Source organism: Mustelus asterias, chromosome 21 (genome assembly GCF_964213995.1).
Source record: "Mustelus asterias chromosome 21, sMusAst1.hap1.1, whole genome shotgun sequence".
In the NCBI taxonomy this organism is placed as follows: Eukaryota; Metazoa; Chordata; class Chondrichthyes; order Carcharhiniformes; family Triakidae; genus Mustelus; species Mustelus asterias.
In genome coordinates this window covers 57,063,975-57,086,060 of record NC_135821.1, presented here as the reverse complement: position 1 = coordinate 57,086,060, position 22,086 = coordinate 57,063,975, and the positions used below count along the sequence as shown (strand labels likewise).

General features: G+C 43.3%; 1 protein-coding gene across 1 annotated transcript in view; it reads right to left on the bottom strand.

The window, feature by feature from the left end:
• ldlrap1b (low density lipoprotein receptor adaptor protein 1b) overlaps positions 1–22,086 on the bottom strand; it is a 50,847-nt gene that overhangs the window by 12,028 nt on the left and 16,733 nt on the right. Inside the window, exons 2-5 of the mRNA XM_078237941.1 lie at positions 14,409–14,551; positions 12,270–12,382; positions 7,920–8,034; positions 7,017–7,089 (exon numbers count right to left, since the gene is read on the bottom strand). Of these exons, the coding sequence (XP_078094067.1) occupies positions 7,017–7,089; positions 7,920–8,034; positions 12,270–12,382; positions 14,409–14,551 (444 nt within the window). The remainder of the gene's footprint in view (positions 1–7,016; positions 7,090–7,919; positions 8,035–12,269; positions 12,383–14,408; positions 14,552–22,086) is intronic.

Genomic DNA, 22,086 nt, shown 5'->3' with positions numbered 1-22,086 from the left:
CCAATCCACCTAACCCGCACATCCTTGGACCATGGGAGGAAACAGGAACACCCGGAGGAAACCCACGGACACAGGGAGAACGTGCAGACTCCACACAGACAGTGCCCAAGGCTAGAATCGCACCTGGGACCCTGGCGCTGTGAGGTAGCAGTGCTAACCACTGTGCCACCTCAGGAAACTGAGTAGTTTCCTCTCAGTGAAGAGGGAATACTATGAAAAGGCAACACTCAAGTATTTACCTCTTCTCACAGGAGCAGAGGTAAAATGAAGGTATCCAAAAGGGTATCCAATTCAAAAAGTCAAATGACTCTAGTTTGTTATTGTTTTAGAAAAAGGGAATTTGCTAAATCGAAAATGTACTTTGCAGTTAAGACCACATGACATAGGAGCAGAAGTAGGCATTGAACCCATTAAGTCTGCTCTGCCATTCAATGAGATCATGACTGATAAGATAATCCTCAACTTTCACCTTATCACCATAACCCTCGATTCCCTTACTGATTAAAAATCTGTCTGTCTGCCTCAGCCCTGAACAAACTTAACAACCCAGTCTCTACAGTAAAAAATTTCATAGTTCAGAGAAGAAATTCCTCCCCTATCTCTGTCTTATTGCCACCTGGACGAAGTCTCACAACACCAGATTAAGGTCCAACAGGTTTAGTTGGAATTATGAGCTTTTGGAGCGCCGCTCCTTCAACAGGTCAGTTGGTTTCCAACGCTGGCATCTTCACATCATTATTGCCACCTGGTTTCCAAATTAGCACTTTGCATTCTCGAAGGTCAGCACATACCCTGAATTCCAATAGGTTGTTTCTGGCAAATCCTAATTGATCAGTGTTCTTGCCCACCCCTCTCAACTTGCCAATATGATTCCAATAATCTGTTACCCTCCCAATTCCCACAATTATTTAGCGTGCGCCAGGTAATGGTGTTCCATTGGCAGTACGGAAGCAAAACTTTATATCCTGTCTTCCCATTCATACAGAACTGATTGAGTATAGGCATTAACTAGATCAAATATGACAGGACAAAAGGCTGGAGGAATACAACTTACTGTGAAGCGTTTTAAGACCAAAGGGAATTGAAAGAAAAATAATGAAAAAGTTTTCAAACAAATTCTAATATTCAATGAACAGGTTCTCTCATTTGGTAGCATTGTAAATTGATTCAAAAGGTCATTGATCCAAATTCAAGTTAAAATATTTGCTCACAAGTTAGGCACTTCTGCTGAAAATACATTGCATTGGAGTTACAGCCTTTCAGCTAAAATGTTAAAATGCGGTGCCATCTACCTGTTTAGATGGACAGAGCTACTTGAAGGGCAGGAAATTCTCCCTCAACCACCATAACAAAAGGATTTAACTGGCCATTCTTCTTCACTTAGCATTTGTGGAATCAGTCACTGTGGCTAAGTGACTGTCAGGCCTATCTCCATAAAAGTAGACTGATGAATTGCTCCTGCGGTTGTGCGGGGCTAAGTTAGTTCCTTTTTATTCTCCCCGAGCATATAGTTTTTGTGAAGATGAATCAATGTCTCAGAGTAGAGCATGTTAGCACTTGGTCCCTAAAAACAAAGGCAAAGTTCTACATTTGCATGTTAAAATCAACCGATTCCAGAATCAAATGTAGAAGATAGCGATTAATAAGAAGTCACCGAGTGCAAAGGGATGGTCTGGAGTGTGCTGATCAAAGTGGATTTGTGGTATTAAATATGTTACCATCGAAGGGAGAAAAATACAAAAGCAAGTTGCAAGCACAGTTTAATCAAGGTTTTGCTCTCTTGCTTGGCAGCAGGGGTATAACTCTTAACAAGTCGTTTCCTCACCCGGCCCCACCCACTCTTGTGGTCCCTCGATACTGTCCGAGCAGACGGGCTGAAGATCACACCATTACCAGGGCTGCTAGTTAAGTTGGCTGAAGCAACTGTTGGAGTTACTTCTTCCTCTGGGGAAATAATTCGTCTCTACATGAGTAGCACGGTGGCACAGTGGCTAGCACTGCTGCCTCAAAGCGCCAGGGACCGGAGTTCAATTCCAGCCTTGAGTCTGTGTGGAGTTTACACATTCTCCCCATACCTGCGTGGGTTTCCTCTGGGTGCTCCCGTTTCCGCCCACACTCCTAATGTGTAGGTTTGTTGGATTAGCCATAAGCAAATGTGTGGGGTTGCAGGGATAAGGCAAGGGAGAGGGCCTGGGTAGGATACTATGTCTGAGAGATGGTGCAGACTCAGAATCCCTCTAGTGCAGAAACATAGAAGATAGGAGCAGAAGGAGGCCATTTGGCCCTTCGAGCCTGCTCCGCCATTCATTACAATCATGACTGATTGTCCAACTCAATAGCCTAATCCTGCTTTCTCCCCATAACCTATGATCCCATTCGCCCCCCAAGTGCTATATCCAGCCACTTCTTGAATACATTCAATGTTTTGGCATCAACTACTTCCTGTGGTAATGAATTCCACAGGCTCACCACTTTTTGGGTGAAGAAATGTCTCCTCACCTCGGTCCTAAATGGTCTACCCTGAATCCTCAGACTGTGATCCCTGGTTCTGGACTCCCCCCACCATCGGGAACATCCTCCCTGCATCTACCCTGTCTAATCCTGTTAGAATTTTATAAGCCTCTATGAGATCCCTCCTCATTCGTCTGAACTCCAGCAAAAACAATCCTAACCTAGTCAATCTCACCTCATACATCAGTCCCACCATCCCCGGAATCAGCCTGGTAAACCTTCACTGCACTCCCTCGAGAGCAAGAACATCCTTCCTCAGAAAAGGAGACCAAAACTGCACACAATACTCTAGGTGTGGCCTCAGCATTGCCCTGCACAATTGCAACAACACATCCCTGCTCCTGTACTCGAAACAGTACAGAAGGAGGTCTTTCGGCCCATCGAGTCTGCACTGGCAGGAATCTCACCCAGGCCCTACCCCCATAACCACGTGTTTACCCTGCTAATCTCCCTGACACAAAGGGGTAATTAAGCATGGCCAATCCACCTAACCTGCACATCTTTGGAGTGTGGGAGGAAACAGGAGCACGCGGAGGAAACCCACACAGACATGGGGAGAACGTGTAGACTCTGCAGAGACACAGTCACCCGAGGCCGGAATCGAACCCGGGTCCGCGGTGTTGAGAGGCAGCAGTGCTAACCACTGTGCCATATTTAAGACAGAGATAGATAGGTTCTTGATTAATAAGGGGAGCAGGGGTTATGGGGAAAAGGCAGGAGAATGGGGATGAGAAAAATATCAGCCATGATTGAATGGCGGAGCGGACTCAGGCCTAATCCTGTTCCTATGTCTTATGGTCGTACCGCCCAATGGGCCAAATGGCCTCCTTTTGCACTGTAGGGATACATGACAAGCAATAATGAGAGGGGAATGCAGGGACGAGCCTGCTCCCCACCAAACGATGTCACACCAGCACTGGCAAAATCCACAGCTGTCAGATTAAGATGACCATGAAATCCTATTTAAATCCGATTTATTGCTAGAGCCAAAACACGAGATCGCTTTCCCCATTCCTAACAAAGTGACACAAACCAAAACAAACTTCACTGCTATTTTTAAAAAAAGGATGTCTTTCTACCCATAACGAGCTGGCAACGATGAAACAAAAAAATGAAGTGCAAATTGCAAATGCTTCTTTCAAAAAACAAATCTCTCCAATTCCTAAAGTGCATTAGCTAAAAACATAATAAACTGGAGCAAAAAGGGATCAGCTTTAACTGTTGTGTTTATTTCAAACCCTCAAGTGTTTAATCCACAAAATGAATTGCAATAAAATTAAACCTATTTCACCCAGAGATGACACAAACCACTAAAAAACACCAAAAAGAGTCAGATTTTACCACTTTGCTCGGACGAGGCTCGTAAAATCCCGCCCGAGGCCAACGGAGAATTCCGTTCTGCGAGCCGCGCCCACCTCGATTCCAGGGCGGACGAGGCGGTAACATTCCGGCCAAAGTGTCAAATTCCTGCTTCTCCTGGTGTTATCAAAATACAAACTATCCTGGGATTCCAGCAGATGCTACCGCCAAGGCTTCCCTCAGAATTTAAATTGTGAAAAATCAAACCTTCCTGCTGATACTGTGATTTTTTTCTTAGATTAAAAAAAATGAACGCAAATAAAAATTGCACGGCAGATGGTAATTTTAGCCGCAAAGAAGTTGGATGATTCAATGCCCTAGAGGCCAAAAGATATACAGGACCAGCTGTGGTAGATCAGCACAAAGCTCATAAGAAAAACTGGAGCCAGGAATCATGTGATTGGGAATATTTCTGTGGCCCAAATTTAAAAAAAAATTTCAGTCTCAACAAATTGAGACATTTCCGATCCAGGCTGGCAAGACAGGGCAAGCGACCAAATTACCCTGTCCTGGGCCTGATCTACATGAACCAAGCTGATTGGAGGAGGGAAAGCAATACCTCCTCCAAGACTTGAGCTCATTTGCATCTTAGCCAAAAGGCCGAGATACCACTTTTAAAAATTGCTTCATATGAAACATATGAAGCTTATAATCTGACCCAATGACCTCAACCAAGTGCAGCATCCGCATAACTACACTTGATCTTAGCCAAAAGGGTCACGGGATGTGGGCGTCGCTGGCTGGGCCAGCATTTACTGTCCGTCCCCAAGGGCAGATAACCACACTGCAGTCACATTTAGGTCAGACCAGGTAAAGGCGGCAGATTTCCTTCCCTAAAGGACATTAGTGAATGGGTTATGACAATCGACAATGGCTTTGTGGTCATCATTGGACTTTTAATTCCAGATTTTTATTGGAATTCAAATTTCTCCACAACCGTCTTGAGATATCTGCATTCCTCCCAATTCTGGCCTGTTGTATTTTCCCCAATCATAATTCTTCCACCATTGGTTTACTAGGATGCTACCAGGACTTGATGGTTTGGAGTTATAAGGAGAGGCTGGTTAGACCGGGACTTTTTTCCCTGGAACGTAGGAGGTTTGGGGGTGATCTTATAGAGGTCTATAAAACAATGACAGGCATAGATCAGCTAGATAATCAACATCTTTTCCCAAAGGTAGGGGAGTCTAAACCTAGAGGGCATAGGTTTAAGGTGAAAGGGGAGAGATACAAAAAGGGTCCAGAGGGACAATTTTTTCCAGAGGATGATGAGCTGCCAGAGGTAGTAGTAGAGGCGGGTACAATTTTGTCTTTTAAAAAGCATTTGGACAGTTACATAGGTAAGGTGGGTATAGAGGGATATGGGCCAAGCATAAGCAATTGGGACCAACTAGCTTAGTAGTTAAAAAAAAAGATGGCATGGGTGAGTTGGGCTGAAGGGCCTGTTTCCATGCTATAAATCTCTAGAACTCTATGGTGGCTGTGCTGTCAGCTTTCCAGGCTGTAGAGATTTGCATTCTAATTAGTATTCTGTAACTTGATTTCTGTGTCTGTGCACTGTTGGAGAACAGAGACCACTCCATCTGACGAAGGAGCAGCAAGCTCCGAAAGCTTATGGTATTGACTACCAAATAAACCTGTTGGACTTTAACCTGGTGTTGTGAGACTTCTTACTGAGCTTTCCAGGCCCCAGGCTTTGGAATTTATCTTTCACTTCCGCTCTGTCTCGCGATTTTGCTTTCCTCTATAAAAACACTCCTTAAAAACTGCCCTCTTGGTCAAGCGTTTGGTCGCTTGACCCAATATGTGGCTCGGTGTCATACTTGATTTCATCATTTATTTTTATTTGTTCATGGTAATCTGGGCATTTCTGGCTATGCCAGCATTTATTACCCATTCCCATTTGCCCTCGAGAATACTCCCGTGAACTGGCTTGGGGTGTTTCATTACATTAAAAGACCCCACATGAATATAAATTGTTGTTGAAACAAAAGAAAGCATAGAAGACTAACTCGTATCAACTGCATGTTCATTTACCATAGCTCATCACCAAAGCTGCATAAACGTATTGCATATGTCAGGGTTTCCCAAACTTTTCCAGCCACAAAAACCTTTTGACCGCGCTAGAGTACTGAAGAAACTCTTGAGAAATATTCTTATTATAATCAAAAGAATTAAGCCACAAAAGAATATGCACAACAGGCAAAAATGTAAAAAAAAAACTTTTGCTATGCCTTATATTCTACATTTATAATAATAAAAAAGTTCTGTTATTCAGGAGAGACGATGGCCTACTGGTATTATCGCTAGACTATTAATCCAGAAACTCAGCTAACGTACTGGAGGCCTGGGTTTGAATTCTGCTACAGCAGATGTTGGAATTTGAATTCAGTAAAGAATATCTGGAATTAAGAGTCCAATGAATGGCCATGAAACCATTGTCGATTGCCAGAAAAAAACATCTGGCTCACAAATGTCCTTTAGGGAAGGGAATCTGCTGTCCTTACCCGGTCTGGCCTACATGTGACCCCAGAGCCACAGCAATGTGGTTCACTCTCAACTGCCCTCGGGCAACCAGGGATGGGAAATAAATGCTGATCAGCCAGCGACGCCCATGTCCCACGAAGTCTTACCTTCTTTTTGTTATTGTGGTTACCTTCACCCACCCTCAGTCATCCACCCACTCACCCTCCTCTTGAGCCACCCCACAAGCCTCAATTCCTCGCAAGCCACACCCCAGAGGCCCTGGCTCCTCTCGACATCCCTCCAGTCCCACCCCGGCTCTTACGGCCGAGCCAACTAAATGCAGGAGACTATAAACCAGTTAGCCTGATATCTGCAAGAGGGAAATTGTGAGAATTAATTATACATAAGAAGGGTAATTCTACTGGATCTGATATACAGTATCGGGTTTCTAAACTTTAACCAACTTTCAAGTTGAGTTTATCTATAATGCTCTGCATGATTAAGATGTTTACATCAAAGCGAACCTCTTAAGGTCAAAAGTTTAGCTTAGGCGGGTTTTTCTTTTTTAAAAACAAAACAATTTTGTGGTAAATCTGAAGCGGCTGATCATAAAACCAAAAATAGTCAGTTTAACAGTGATGACCCTGTCACAGCAATTAATTAGCAATACAGTAACCCACCTTCTTTGGCAGCTTGCCAGAACTCAAAAGCTATTTTGAAAGCCTGAGCCACTGTTAACGTCACTGCTTGAGCCTAAGAAAAGAGCACAGAATTAAGACATTGAGCAAATGGCATTTCTAACCAAGACAGATGTAAACATATGGAGAAATCGGCTTCATATCTTTCAGCTTTAGAATTAAGAGTACTTTCTACAGGTTTGAAATGATGGATTTTGCTACAACAGGCAAATTATTTGGGATGGAATAAGTAGTCACATTGAAACATGTGAGTTGATTAGGAAGAAGAGCCAGCATGGATTTCTAAAGGGGAAATTGTGTTAATCTAAATTGCTGGAGTTTTTTGTGGAGGTAACAGGAAGGATTGATGAGGGTAACGCTGTTGATGTGATGTATCTGGACTTTCAGAATACATCTAATACAGTGCCACACAACAGACTTGTGGGAAAAGTTATAACTCAATGGAATAAAAGGGACAGTAGCAACATGGATACAAAAAAAAGGTACCCAGTCCAGAACACATAATTGAATCACCTTTTCTTTTTCTCATTACCTGTAATCTGAGCTTTTTGGAACCGGAGATTCACAAGAAATAGAAGCTGTGGTAGGCCACCAGGCCCTTTCAAGCCTGCCCCGCCATTCAGTACCATCATGGCTGACCTATGCTGGCCTCAACTCCTTTTCTGTGTCATTCCCCCATAGCCCCTCTATTCCTCAATCTATCAAATATTTACAACCACTTCCAGGCATTTGGGTTTACATTGCTGTTGGCAACCTCTGAAAACAAGTGATAGGGTAAAATCAATTGTTTCAGTTTGCTTACACACTAACACCAAAGATGGGGTGTGAATGATGCAAATACTTAGAGACAGGAGTGTTTTAGTATGAAGCAACAAACAGACTCACCACTTTTCTCTTTGTACACAGGAAGGCATGACATTCCAATGTCTCCGTTAACTGGCTCTGAGCAATGTAGGCAAAAACTTTATCGTGTACTTTGTCTGCTGTACAATACGATATCCTGGTAAAGGAAAAAAGGGACATCTTTTATTTGTTCATAAACAGTTAAAAGACAATAAGAAACACTTCTAGAAGTACCTGGACGAGTACTTGGCATGCCATAACATTCAAGGCTATGGGCCAAGTGCAATTAGGTGGGCAAGTCAGGGCCTTTCATGCCCTGTAAATGGTCCTCAGATGTTTAGTACTTGGACAACTAAGCCTGCAATCAGAATGGAGTCCCACCCTCAGGTGGATTCATGCAGCCACTTCTACAACAGAAAGTGCAAACTACAATATTTATTACTGTATATGCCAGTTAATCAAAATAGTCAGTTAACGGAGAGTTCCATTTACTAATGGAATACAGCCCAATACTTGTAGCATGAACTAATGTGCAAATACTTGGGAAGTAATGAACAGTATATTAAAACCTACAAGTATAAAATAATACAGTATACAGGTCCCAGATAATTTTGTAATTGCTTTCGCTGGGTAAATTGATGAACCGTATCAGGGGAACATCAGAAATTCCGGTTGGTAGAGAATTCTGGTTAGTGGCGTGCCAGATAACACAATGTTTAGTCTCTTTGAAATGAATGCGGTAGATTCAGTTGCTAAACAGACAGGGAAGACTGGCTGGTAAATACCCATGGGATGGCTACTCATGATTTTATTGTTAAAGTTGGCTCACCCCCATTAAGGTGCCAATTTCAGGCCCACATTTTTTGTGGCATATGCTTCTGCCAATAGGATTAACAATGCAAGTGGGGATTTGCTGATGTACAGATGGTCTCTTACAATCTGTAAGGAACCTGCATGTGTGGGTCGATCGGCCTCCTTCTGCACTGTTGGGATTCTATGATGTAGTACCTGTCACAACCTCAGGACATCTCAAAAGTGCTCAACAATTCATTAAGTACTTTTATAATTATTGTTGCAATGTAGAAAAAGGAGCAGCTCATTTTTGCAATACAACAAACCCTTAAACAGCAACGTTATAATGACCAGATAATCCCTTTGAGCAATATGGAATGAAGGATTAATATTGGCCAGGACATTAGGGAGAACTTGCCTGCTCCTCCTTGAAATAGTGCCATGGGACCACTTACATCCCAAGCAGGCAAAACAGACCCCAGTTTAATGTCCCATCTGAAATATGGCACCTCTGACAATGCAGCACGCCCCCAGTACTGACTGTTCACACAGATTTTGTGCTGACAACTTTAGGGTGGAGCTTGAACCCACAGCCCAGATAATGCAAAGGTCCATTAACCTCAGGTGGGATTTTCCGGTTTTTGGGGCGAGGGCAGCTGGAAAATCCCACCCTTGGTGTGTGTGTTAAAGTGAGAAATGTCTGAGAAGATCGCTCATCTTATAAAAATTTCAAGTCTATTCCTCATGGACGTGAGAGGATTATGAATGTGAAAATGCAGATACTGGGTAAGGAAAACGTGTTCTATGACAAACTGCACATTTTCATTTCCCTTCATATAAGTGATCTCTGAACAGATCTAAAATCCAAAGATGTGCGGGTTAGGTTGATTGGCCATGTTAAATTGTCCCTTAGTGTCAGGGGGATTAGCAGGATAAATGCATGGGGAGACAGGGATAGGGCCTGGCTGGGATTGTTGTCTCAATGGGCCAAATGGCCTCTTTCCGCACTGTAGAGATTCTATGATTCTAGATTGGAAAATCTCGCCCTTAATCTTAGGCCTATATAGGGCAGATTCAAGACTGATCATGGACTCCCTACAGTGCAGGAGGGGGGCCATTTGGCCCATCCAGTCTGTACCGACGCTTACCAGGCTTACCTTGTAATCCCACACATTTACCCCATTAATCCAGCTAACCTATATATCTTGGGACAGTAAGGAACAATTTAGCGTGCCCAATGCACCTAACCTGCACATCTTTGGACTGTGGGAGGAAACCGGAGCATCCGGAGGAAACCCACACAGACATGGGAAAATGTGCAAACTCCACACAGACAGTTACCCAAGGCGGGAATTGAACCCGGGTCCCTGGCACTGAGGCAGCAGTGCTAACCACTGTGCCGATACAAGGAAGTTCTTCATAAAAAATGATTCATATGCAGAATGAACATGAATAAAGTGGCAGAGGCAAAAAGGTCAAGTCATTTTAGAGGTAATGGGATGTTTCGAGGAGGTATAGTGGCATAGTGGTAGCACCCCTACTTCTTAAGGCATGGTACCTGAAGCAGGAGGTGGGAGTGGGGTGCAGGGAGAAAACTGGAGTCTATTGGGCATCTCTCTGTATGAATTAAGATATTTAAGTAGTCTGCTTCATTCATGAATATCTTGGGATTTAAAAAGCATGCAGTCAGTTAAAAATTTATTTATTAGTGTCACAAGTAAGCTTACATTAACACTGCAATGAAGTTACTGTGAAAATCACCTAGTTGCCACGCTCCAGCACCCATTCAGGTACACTGAGGGAGAATTTAGCATGGCCAATGCACCTAACCAGCATGTCTTTCGGACTGTGGGAGGAAACCGGAGCACCCGGAGGAAACCCACACAGACTGGGGATAACGTGCAGATTCCGCACAGTGACCCAAGCTGGGAATTGAACCTGGGTCCCCGGCGCTGTGAGGCAGCAGTGCGAACCACAGTGCTAACCATGCTGCCAAATCGGGGGATAACTCACTGACACCAGTCTCCCAGGATCTGAATTAAAATACCAACAGTGCAAAAATGTGGCCAATGAAAGAAGTGTGAAGGTTATGAAATAAATATGTGGCTTGGAGACAGAGTTGCAAATATGAACCCACATCCTGACACTCCTTGGCTCAGCAAGCTGCTGATCTAAATTGCGTGTGGCATCTTGATTTTATTCAATATTTTAACTTCAGAAATTTGCCTTGGCATTCATTGACATGCACTGAGCAGTCAGAAGCAAGACAAACAGTCACTGCAGTCTATCTCTCCCCCAAAAATTATATCCTTACCATATATAAATATCAGCACGTATTCCACTACTGTGAAAGCAGGCCATTATTGTTAGGTTGCCCAGTTGCAGATTACGGTCTCCGTTTAATTTAGAGACCTCTGTAAGAGTCTTGGACTAGTTAACAAAGCAACAAGTCATGCTTGCAATGCAGCCGCTATTTTGCTGACAACAATGGAGGGATGGGAGGGGGCTGGTGACAAGAATTAAAATACTTTAAACTGTTATTCTGAAATTCTCCACTAATTGAACGCCTACATGTCAAGTTGCATCCACAGGATAGGTACAGGAGCTCTCCCATGTTTTTCCTCAAGAAAACAACTCCATTGTCACAGCCTCCAAGCCATCCTTAGTACGTAGCGTAAAGCCATGAGGCAGTGCAGTCAGGTACAAACACACAGTATTCAACAATACCCAAATCATTCCTTACTGAATTTGGCTTCCAGAGATTGCAATGCAGACTGGGGAACATTTATTAATGAGCAGAAAATGTGAACAGATTCCCAAACCATTTACACCTCAGTTTTACTTTTCTTTTATGGTTTGACACTCGCTTATTTTTGTTTCCAGTACTCAACAGCAGCTTGTATTTGACCTACCAAATCTTCACACAATCATCAAAAGGCGACCATTTTCCTTTACTGAAGATCAAGGGTATTACCCTTTGGGTTTTGTCAAGATTAATGCACGAAATGGAGGTGGTAGTTTTGTGGCATTGCCGCTGGACTAGTAATCCAGAGACCCTGGGTAATGCTCTGGGGTTTGAATCCCACCACGGCAGATGGTGAAATTTGAATTCAATAAAAATTTGGAATTTAAAGTCTAATGATGACAATGAAATAATTGTCAATTGTCGTAAAAAAAACCCATCTGGTTCCTTTGGGGAAGGAAATCTGTCATCCTTGCCTGGTCTGACCTACGTGTGACTCCAGAGTCACAGCAATGTCGTTGACTCTTGAATGCCTTCAGAGAAGGGCGATAAATGCTGGCCCAGCCAACAACACCCACATCCCACAAACGAATAAAACAAAATCGAAGCTTGTTTTTTTTTTTACATAAAACGCAGTCACCTTTTCAGTAGGGACTGGTTGTGAAGAAGGATTGACACACAAAATGTTAACGGATCTGTTCTCTTTTCAAAGGTTGACAGTAACACTGAGTACTTCCAGTATTTTTCTCATTTAGCAAAAAAAATCCCAGGTGGTCATGAGATTTCCACAACAACCTGCCCATCTTCTACCACTCAATTGTGTCTAAATCAAGTGTTTGACCGGGAGTGCTTTGTACCTGTAGATGGAGACGTTCTCTATTAGTTCATTACTTGTACTGTCATGTAGAATTATTCCCCGTGGCGACACAGTCAGAGACACTTTCTGGAATTTTTTTCCACTTGCTTTGGCCTGTGTGGGAAAGAAAATCTTATTATGATTCAACACCCAAACCTATACAGGACCAAAATGTGGCTATTACATTGTACGCACAAGAAATTAATTCTCTTCTCAATTATAGGTAGTCCAACTAAGATCTCTTGAAAGGGATTAAAGTTCTGCTAGGATTTGAATCCAGGATCTTCTGGTTACTAAACAGTAACCAACTCAGCCACAGAACCTGACAACTAAGGTAATATGCGTCAATGCTCCACTTTTATTGATAATAGGCCCAGATGCTCACCAAAACTGTCGATCTTTCTTTACAGGCAGGGTCTTTGGCACTATCTCAAATTCTCAGTAATTTAATTGCAAACAACTATTTCTATACATGTTTGACGTCAATTACAGATGTTGGGGGGGGGGGGGGGGGCATTGGGTTGGGGATTCTCTTCCCCCCACTTTTGGTTTCGGCAGGCAGAATGGCTGAGTAAATTGAGTGGGAGATCCAAAATGGCTTTTATGTCAACAAGATTTCCCCACTTGATTGTCCCTGGAATGCCCCCCCACCCCCCACCCCCACAACGCCAATAATGTAACACATCAAGGAAAATATCGGGCAGCTTCCCACCTCCCTCGCCCACTCTCAAGAAAGTCTCTTTGACTGTGTCGCCATGGGGAATAATTTGACATGACAGTATAAAATAATGAACTAAAATAGAGAAAGCCTCAATCTACAGCGGGCTGTCCATTCACATCAGCATGAAGGTGTGCCGGGGAAAGGTGTGGGTGGGTGGGGGGGTTGCTGCGGGTTCTATGACCGTTGGGAGTCTGTGGTGGTGGTGGTTGTTCCTCCTGTGTCTTTTTTTCCCCCCCTCACCGCGGCACCCCTTCCTGATCTTTCAGGAGCTGAAGGTGCTAGTGTGACATTGTGGGACTTGATTTCTTTTTTGGACCAAGTGTTAAAAAGAAAAATAGTCAGCAAAGCCAGTTTTTATTACCTCGGCTGACAAGTGTCAAAAATGGAAAATTCCACTCCTTAAAATGTCAATAATCATACACTCAAGCTTTGGATTAGTTACACACTGCAAAAAGCTAAAGATATGGCAAAAGAAAACAGGCTTATTCATTCCACAGTGACTGTTAGCTGGCTATCAGTTGTATTGCAAAACCAAAAAAAAACTGAAAACCACTTCCACAAATTTTTTTAATATTTAGAAGTGGACAGCACAGTGGTTACCACTGTTGTCTCACAGCACCAGGGACTTGGGTTCGATTTCCGGCTTGGGTCACTGTCTGTGCGGAGTTTGCACGTTCTCCCTGTGTCTGCGTGGGTTTCCTCCGGGTGCTCCAGGTTCCTCCCACTGTCCAAAGGTGTGTAGGTTTGGTGGATTAGCCATGGTAAAGGCGTAGGTTTACGTGGATAGGGCAGAGAGGTGGGCCTGGGCAAGATGCTCTTTTGGAGAGTCGATGTTGACTCGATGGGCTGAATGGTCTTCTTCTACAGTGTAGGGATTCTACGGAAGCCAAATTATTGATCTCCTGCTGGCGTTGTGCACTGGGAGTGAAAACCAAGTGCAGTGGAAGCAGGGTGGTAGGGGCTATGAGGAGGTCGGGACTATTATGTGACCAATAACACAGTCCCCATGTTAACACTGCAAATAATGTTCTTATTTTTAATATTTCCATTGGAACATTTTATCTCCACATTTATGAAGGAAATGTAACAATGTCAACTTATCATGCTCCAATTCCGCCAACGTGTTTTTTTCTGCTGGCATTTAAGTTCACCTAGACTCTCAATGGTTGCGAGGAGCGGAATAGTTTGTATTTGTGTCAGTAATTCAGTTACAGTTGCCAATATAAACAGTAGCTAAGGACAATTTTAATATGTTTATCCTATGCAAGGGCCTCAGTGAGATCTGGTACAGCTGGCATCAATCTGCGTCAAGATGAGTTTGAGCGACCAAAGCCGTCAAAGCTGTTACCAATTGCTTTCAGCATTAAATATTGTACCCCAAACCAACCATTCAAAAATGTAGACAAAATGGTACATTACCATAGCAACAATCCTTCGGACAGCAGCAGATGACATATCTTCCCCTTTTGGTTGTTCCACCAGAGTCATGCCTAAATACTTGAGGTTAAATATCATTCCTTCCTGGAGTGATTCTCTTGTATCCGTCCAGTTTTCTGGCAACTCTTGAAAAAAGAAAGTTTAAGAAACGTGCATTAAGGACTGCAAGGTGAAAGTCAACATCTACACCGGCACAAGATGGTAGGTTTTGCGATATTGTTTTCAACTAGTAGCTACAGATTTAATACACCCATCACTATGGAGTCTCCGCTTGGTTGTGCAAGTTTTCTAGTTGCAAATTGCTCAACATCAGCATAACTCCAGCAAGAAGATGGTGGAATTTTGAATGAAGTTTCTGCAGTCATTTACACTAGGCAAGAAAATGTCACACTTGAAGCCAGCCCCACACATAGCTCCAGATCTAATTAGTTGCCACTGCAAATTTCCACCAACTGCACCCATTTCAGGCCTTCGAGGGGACTTAAAATTAAAATAGAAAACACTGGAAAATCTCAGCAGGTCTGACAGCATCTGTGGAGAGAGAATGGAGTCAATGTTGAGAGCCTGGATGAACCTTCAGAGCTGAAGACAAGGAAAATAGGATGAGATTTATACTGTTTACAAAGGGTCAACCAGACTCGAAACATTGGCTCTATTCTCTCTCCACAGATGCTGTCAGACCTAGAGTCATAGAGGTTTACAACATGGAAACAGGCCCTTCGGCCCAACTTGTCCATGCTGCCCTGCTGAGATTTTCCAGCATCCGCAGTAATTTGCCTTTATCTTAAAAAGTTAAACTAGTTCCTTTGGGAACAGGACCACTTACAGATATATAGGTATTGAACATTTTAACTTACAAAGAAACCGATTACGGTGTCTAAATAAGCCGAAATATTTTTCAAGGACAAAGCCAATCATTTAAAATCCGGTTACTCACGCAGTGAATTGTCAGCATTTGTTTTGAGATAAACCCATTTTCAAACTGCACCAAGTTAGTCCTTTACAACATTATTTTGGCCACAAAGATAAAGATTTTTAGAAAAATTATTCACGGCAGATTTTCTGTTAAGTGATATGCAAATAAGCTTGAGCAGAAACAGAGAACCTGAAAATGGGGAAAATTCTAGCGCAATTTGCAACTGTGTTACTGACTACAACCAAAGGTGGCCCCTGAATGATAATGTTGGCCTTCTAGATTAGGTATCCTGGAGGGGGTCCATCTTCCAGCCTCACAATGTTCCTGGAGATCCACCTTCATTTTCAGGCAATACACCCTTCTTCTTCAACAGTGGGTCAATGATGGGCGCTTTTTCAATATAGCATCCGGACATGATGGCGAACTATGCGCCATCAAGGCACGCCCCACCACTGAATATGGCGTGACATATCCGGGTGCATAATTAACGAGGTCAGGGCTGGAAGATGTTTCCCCGCCAGCCTCCACATCGGGAAGCACTACACATTCCTGCCCTGCCACGGAATTTAGTCTCAAAATAGGAGAATTCCACCCAATAAATTCAGAGATTGTCCTGGGAGAACGTTACCTTATCTTTCACCTTCTTCAGTTGGGCCACCCATAGGTAGCAATTTTCCTACATATAACCAGAAGGTGCAGACCAGATGACAATATTTCCTCAAAATCCATGCTCCACACAGAGATGTCCCAGCCACATCAGATCAGGAATTGAAACAAGAGGTAAAGCCGCTATTTCTCTGGTTCAGCACTCTGGTTCTACAATAGACTGAGAATATGTGAAGGCGTGCAGGGAATCTGTGCATTCAGCTGTAAATTGTACCGCAATGGCTGTGACTATTTGACCTGACAATTACTGTATTGTATCGTGGCCATAAAAAGTTGCGTCATTGAGGCTCAAGACTTGTCAGAAATTACACTGGAGCCGTTAGTGCAATTCACTCCATTTTGCTCGCTGGAACCAACACTCTGCCAAATTCTGGCAAGATCACTCCCAACAAATTCCATCCACCAATGTCCAGGAATTTTTTTTTTAAAAAAGAGTTCATGTGTCATCTGAGTGTTTTATCAATCCCAATGAAGGAACCAATGCCAGTCAGTTCTACTCTATGAACTCTTACAGAGAGAGTTAAATTTCTATAGCAAGCTGTTCCAGGAATTTGTCCGTCTCCAGACTCAATTGTAGCAGGGTTAAACTTCAGACAACAATGCTCACAAACAAAATCCACACCATATCCATGTTGAGCTTCAAACTCAAGTGAACGGAATAGGAGATTCCCCAATAATTCAATTCTGTGGCGAATATCAGAAGTCTTAAAAGCAGAAGTATTAAAATCATTGGGTCTTAAAATGACTTGTTTGAAAACAAACCACCTTTTGATCCTGGTTTAGCTGCAGATTATTTATCCAATTCAGATTTTGTGACAATCCAACATCATTATTTCAATTGTGTTTTACCACGGAGGTGGAGAGAAAGACCAATTGAGGTTGCAAGTTGCAGCCAAAAAACAGTTTTAATAGTTTCTCTTCCTCCTTTCAAAAGTTCCACCCGTGGAACCCAATGTCACTGAAAGGTCAGGCCAACCGCTTGTATAATTTGATATTTGGTAATCGAAGCTCGGAAGTTTAAAGTTTGGCCCTATTCCTACTAGATCTTCACCTTTTTTGTTTCGCCGCCAGAGAGATGCTGGGAGCACAACACTACGTTGTAGAAAAAGACAAAAGGCTGAACGGAGGAACACAGCAGCGAGAAATCCTCATTTCATTGTGCAAGCCCTGTGCCATGGAAAACAGAAGCCCCAACAACACCCACTGATACGTGGAATCAGTTGGTACTTGACAATTCAGGTCAAGAAACGTATTTCTTTGGTACGCATCTGCAACATGAATATAAGTTAAGTGGAAGGGAGGGGAGATGAACTGAAGCTTTGCATTCTCTAGGAACTAAACACAAAAAAAAATTCACGATATGAAATTATTCAACATATTGTGGACTGACATTACTTGATTCTTCCCGTCCAGCCCCATACACGCAACCTTTTTGCTTTAGCTGGTTAGCAGTTATGTTAGATTTGTTGGGTTGATCACAAGGCAGGTTTTAAGAATGTAACTTTATGGGAATCACAAAAAGAATTAAATGGTGACTAAATTTTCTTTGTAGAATGTGGAACACCTTGCCACAAATGAATGTTGAATCTGTAAATTCAATAGCAGCTTGCAACAAAGGCAGTGGTGACTTCACAGGAACGTGGGATTAGATCAGGTGCCTAACAAAGAAAATTACATGCTTAGACTTCATGGGCCAAATGGCCAGTTTCCATTCTGTAACACCATACAATTCTATGGGAACAAAGGTTCTTCTAGAGATTAAAAACTGGTTAACACCGGAGTTAATTGTATTTATTTCATGGAAGGAATAGACTTGTTGGGCAGACCTCTTCTTACAATGAAAATTTTCTTTCATATTGCTGAAAAATATAGAGGCATGTCAAAACTTTTCATTTTGCACCCATCAGGACACTTTGCATGAATGCCAGTATAAAAAGGGGAAAACAACAGCTAAACAAAATAAGTGACTGACATTCACTGATTTATTCCCCAGGGCAACGACGTAACAAGGGGCAGCACAGCAGGTGGCACAGTGGCTGGCAAACTCTGCTGCCTCATAACGCCAGGGACCCAGGTTTGATTCCAGCCCTGGGTGACTGTCTGTGTGGAGTTTGCATGTTCTCCCCATGTCTGCGTGGGTTTCCTCCGGGTGCTCTGGCTTTCTCCCACAGTCCAAAGTTGTGCAGGTTAGCTTGATTGGCCATGCTAAAATTGTCTCTTCGTGTCAGGGGGACTAGCAGGGTAAATACATGGGATTACTGGGATGGGGCCTGGGTGGGATTGTTGTTGGTGCAGACTGGATAGGCTGAAAGGATCCCTGCAGCGCAGAAGGAGGCCAATGATTCAAACCAGGCAGTTTGACCCAAATTTAAATTTTTAACAATGGCGCATTTTACAACCTCACTCAGGCAAGGCCCGTAAAATCCTGCCCAAGGCCAATGAAGAGTTCCACTCCGCGAGGCAGTCCTGCCAGTAAAATTCCAGCTGATTAGCAGTTATCTTAGAAATCCTACAGCACAGAAAGGGGCCATTCGGCCCATCGAGTCTGCACCGACCACAATACCACCCAGGCCCTACCCCCATATCCCTACATATTTACCCACTAATCCCTCTAACCTACGCATCCCAGGACACTAAGGGCAATTTTAGTATGGCCAATCAACCTAACCCGCACATCTTTGGACTGTGGGAGGAAACCGGAGCGCCCAGAGGAAACCCACGCAGACACAAGGAGAATGTGCAAACTCCACACAAACAGTGACCCAAGCCGGGAATCGAACCCAGGTCCCTGGAGCTGTGAAGCAGCAGTGCTAACCACTGTGCTACCGTGCCGCCCCTCTGTATCTGTAAGTCACTATCAATTGGTACACGCTCCATGGCAACACCACTACCAGAGTCCACTTGTCAACCAGTCAGCATTCTCTTCTCACAAATAGTTGTTGTCCTCTCTATAGGAGAGTCTTGCACTCATCAGGACACTTTGATGAAAAGCTTCGACATGTCTTTTTTTTTAGTAATACTCCCCCATGCATGGTCTCAGCAACCCATCGATTTGTATGCAATCCTACTTCTTTGTGACATTTATCTGGAGTATTTTTTTAAAATGAAGATAGACGAAGGTGAAAAACTGAATGTACCAAGATAAAACTCAGTCGTCAAAGTTCCCCATGTCGCAAACCACACTTAGAAATGCAGATTCTAGAATCATGGGGACTTGAGTCAGGATCAGACTGATTTTCTGCAAAAAATGGTAATTATTTTAAACTCCAACTTCAATTCTGGGGATTTTTCAAGCAGACTAAATATTTGCAACAGATGATTTACTGTAGACAAGATGATAAAATGACCAAACCTTGATACCTTAAATAGACATTAATTTAAAGCACGCCCAAGCTAGCACAACATTTAAATTTAATCCCTCATCCACCATACTATCTGAAATAATTACACAACTTCCTAAACCCCCAAGAGCATCCTTTCCCCGAGAAACAGAACATTGGAACAAAACCCGAATCTGTGAATAGAAAGTCGGCTTAATGCACTAGAGTCAACACCACTGTCCACATAACACACACATTAAAATAAAATTGCACGTTAGCTTGAAGGACCACACTGTATGATTTCAACAGAGTGTCACTGTCTGTACAGAGAACCATTTTATATGAAAAAAAGTACAAAGTTAAAAGGTTAACTAATGTATACATGTTCCATTCTGTGGCAGCATTCACAATATGGCAAAAGTGTGGTGAACCATCGTTGGTTCCCACTGGATAGTACTGGGCCAGGGCTGGCCAGCACTATAGGAATGTATATAAGTTACTGTGGGATTGTACTAATGTTGTTGTTGGGCTAGGGTGGGATTGATACACCTGTGGTTGCTACTGTTGTGGCACATCCCAGTCGGGCTCCGCCTCTTGGGAGAGGTATAAGACCCCCTGCTCGGACGGGACCCCTTCAGTCTGGGATAGTGTGTTAAAGTTCTGATAGTTCCATTGTTAGTTAATAAAAGCCTTCTTTTACCGAAGCTTTGAGCCTCGTGTCCAATTGATGCGCATCAAAAAGATAAACCGAGTTCAGAAGAACATACATGAAAGAATGTCACATGTACAGAAATGGAGGCAACCTTGCAATCTGGGTTGGAAGGTAGGAGACAGATGAGGGATAAATATAAAACTCAGTAAAGATATAAACAAAATAATTGAATTACATCACCATGAAAATGAAAGCGGAGAATACCAAATTTTACAAAGGTTAGAGTTCTCAACATCATCAGAATTTGACAATATTGACAAGCAGTGCAGTAGTTGATGCAGCCCATTGAATTTATATCTATAGATCTCAATTTGTACCATCTGGCACATGCACTGAGTATTAGATCTACTTTATAAATAGACATAGAATCATAGAGTCCCTACAGTGCAGAAGCAGGCCATTCAGCTCAGAGTCTGCACCAACCACAATCCCACCCAAGCCCTATTCCTGTAACCCCACATATTTACCTTGCTAATCCCCCTGACACTAGGGTCAATTTAGCATGGCCAATCAACCTAACCTGCACATCTTTGGACTGTGGGAGGAAACCCACGCAGACACGAACAGAATGTTCTAACTCTACACAGACAGTGACCCGAGGATGGAGCTCTGGAGGAATACAGAGAGAGTAGGAAAGAACTCAAACGGGGAGTTAGAAGGACAAAAAGAGGTCACGAGATGTTCTTGGCAGGCAGGATTAAGGAGAATCCTAAGGCATTCTATTCATACGTTAGGAACAAAAGAGTTGTCAGGGAGAAAATCGGACCTCTCAGGGACAAAGGAGGGGAATTATGCTTAGAACCCAAGGGAATAGGGGAGATCCTAAATGAATACTTTGCATCGGTATTCACGAAGGAGAGGGGCGTGTTAACCGGGAGTGTCTCGGAGGGAGGTGTTGACCCGTTAGAGAAAATCTCCATTACAAGAGAGGAAATGTTAGGTTTTTTAGGGAACATTAAAACTGACAAAGCCCCAGGGCCTGATGGCATCTATCCTCGACTGCTCAGGGAGACGAGAGATGAAATTGCTGGGCCTCTGACGGAAATCTTTGTCGCTTCTTTGGACACGGGTGAGGTCCCTGAGGATTGGAGGATAGCAAATGTGGTCCCGTTGTTTAAGAAGGGTAGCAGGGATAACCCAGGAAATTATAGGCCGGTGAGCTTGACGTCCGTGGTAGGGAAGTTGTTGGAGAGGATTCTTAGAGACAGGATGTATGTGCATTTAGAACGGAACAATCTCATTAGTGACAGACAGCATGGTTTTGTAAGAGGGAGGTTGTGCCTTACAAATTTGGTGGAGTTTTTTGAGGAAGTGACAAAAACGGTTGATGAAGGAAGGGCCGTGGATGTCGTCTATATGGATTTCAGTAAGGCATTTGACAAAGTCCCACATGGCAGGTTGGTTAAGAAGGTTAAGGCTCATGGATACAAGGAGAAGTGGCTAGATGGGTGGAGAACTGGCTTGGCCATAGGAGACAGAGGGTAGTGGTCGAAGGGTCTTTTTCCAGCTGGAGGTCTGTGACCAGTGGCGTTCCGTAGGGCTCTGTACTGGGACCTCCGCTATTTGTGATATATATAAATGATTTGGAAGAAGGTGTAACTGGTGTAATCAGCAAGTTTGCGAATGACACGAAGATGGCTGGACTTGCGGTTAGCGAAGAGCATTGTCGGGCAATACAGCAGAATATAGATAGGCTGGAAAATTGGGCGGAGAGGTGGCAGATGGAGTTTAATCCGGATAAATGCGAAGTGATGCATTTTGGAAGAAATAATGTAGGGAGGAGTTATACAATAAATGGCAGAGTCATCAGGAGTATAGAAACACAGAGGGACCTAGGTGTGCAAGTCCACAAATCCTTGAAGGTGGCAACACAGGTGGAGAAGAAGGCATATGGTATGCTTGCCTTTATAGGACGGGGTATAGAGTATAAAAGCTGGAGTCTGATGATGCAGCTGTATAGAACGCTGGTTAGGCCACATTTGGAGTACTGCGTCCAGTTCTGGTCGCCGCACTACCAGAAGGACGTGGAGGCGTTAGAGAGAGTGC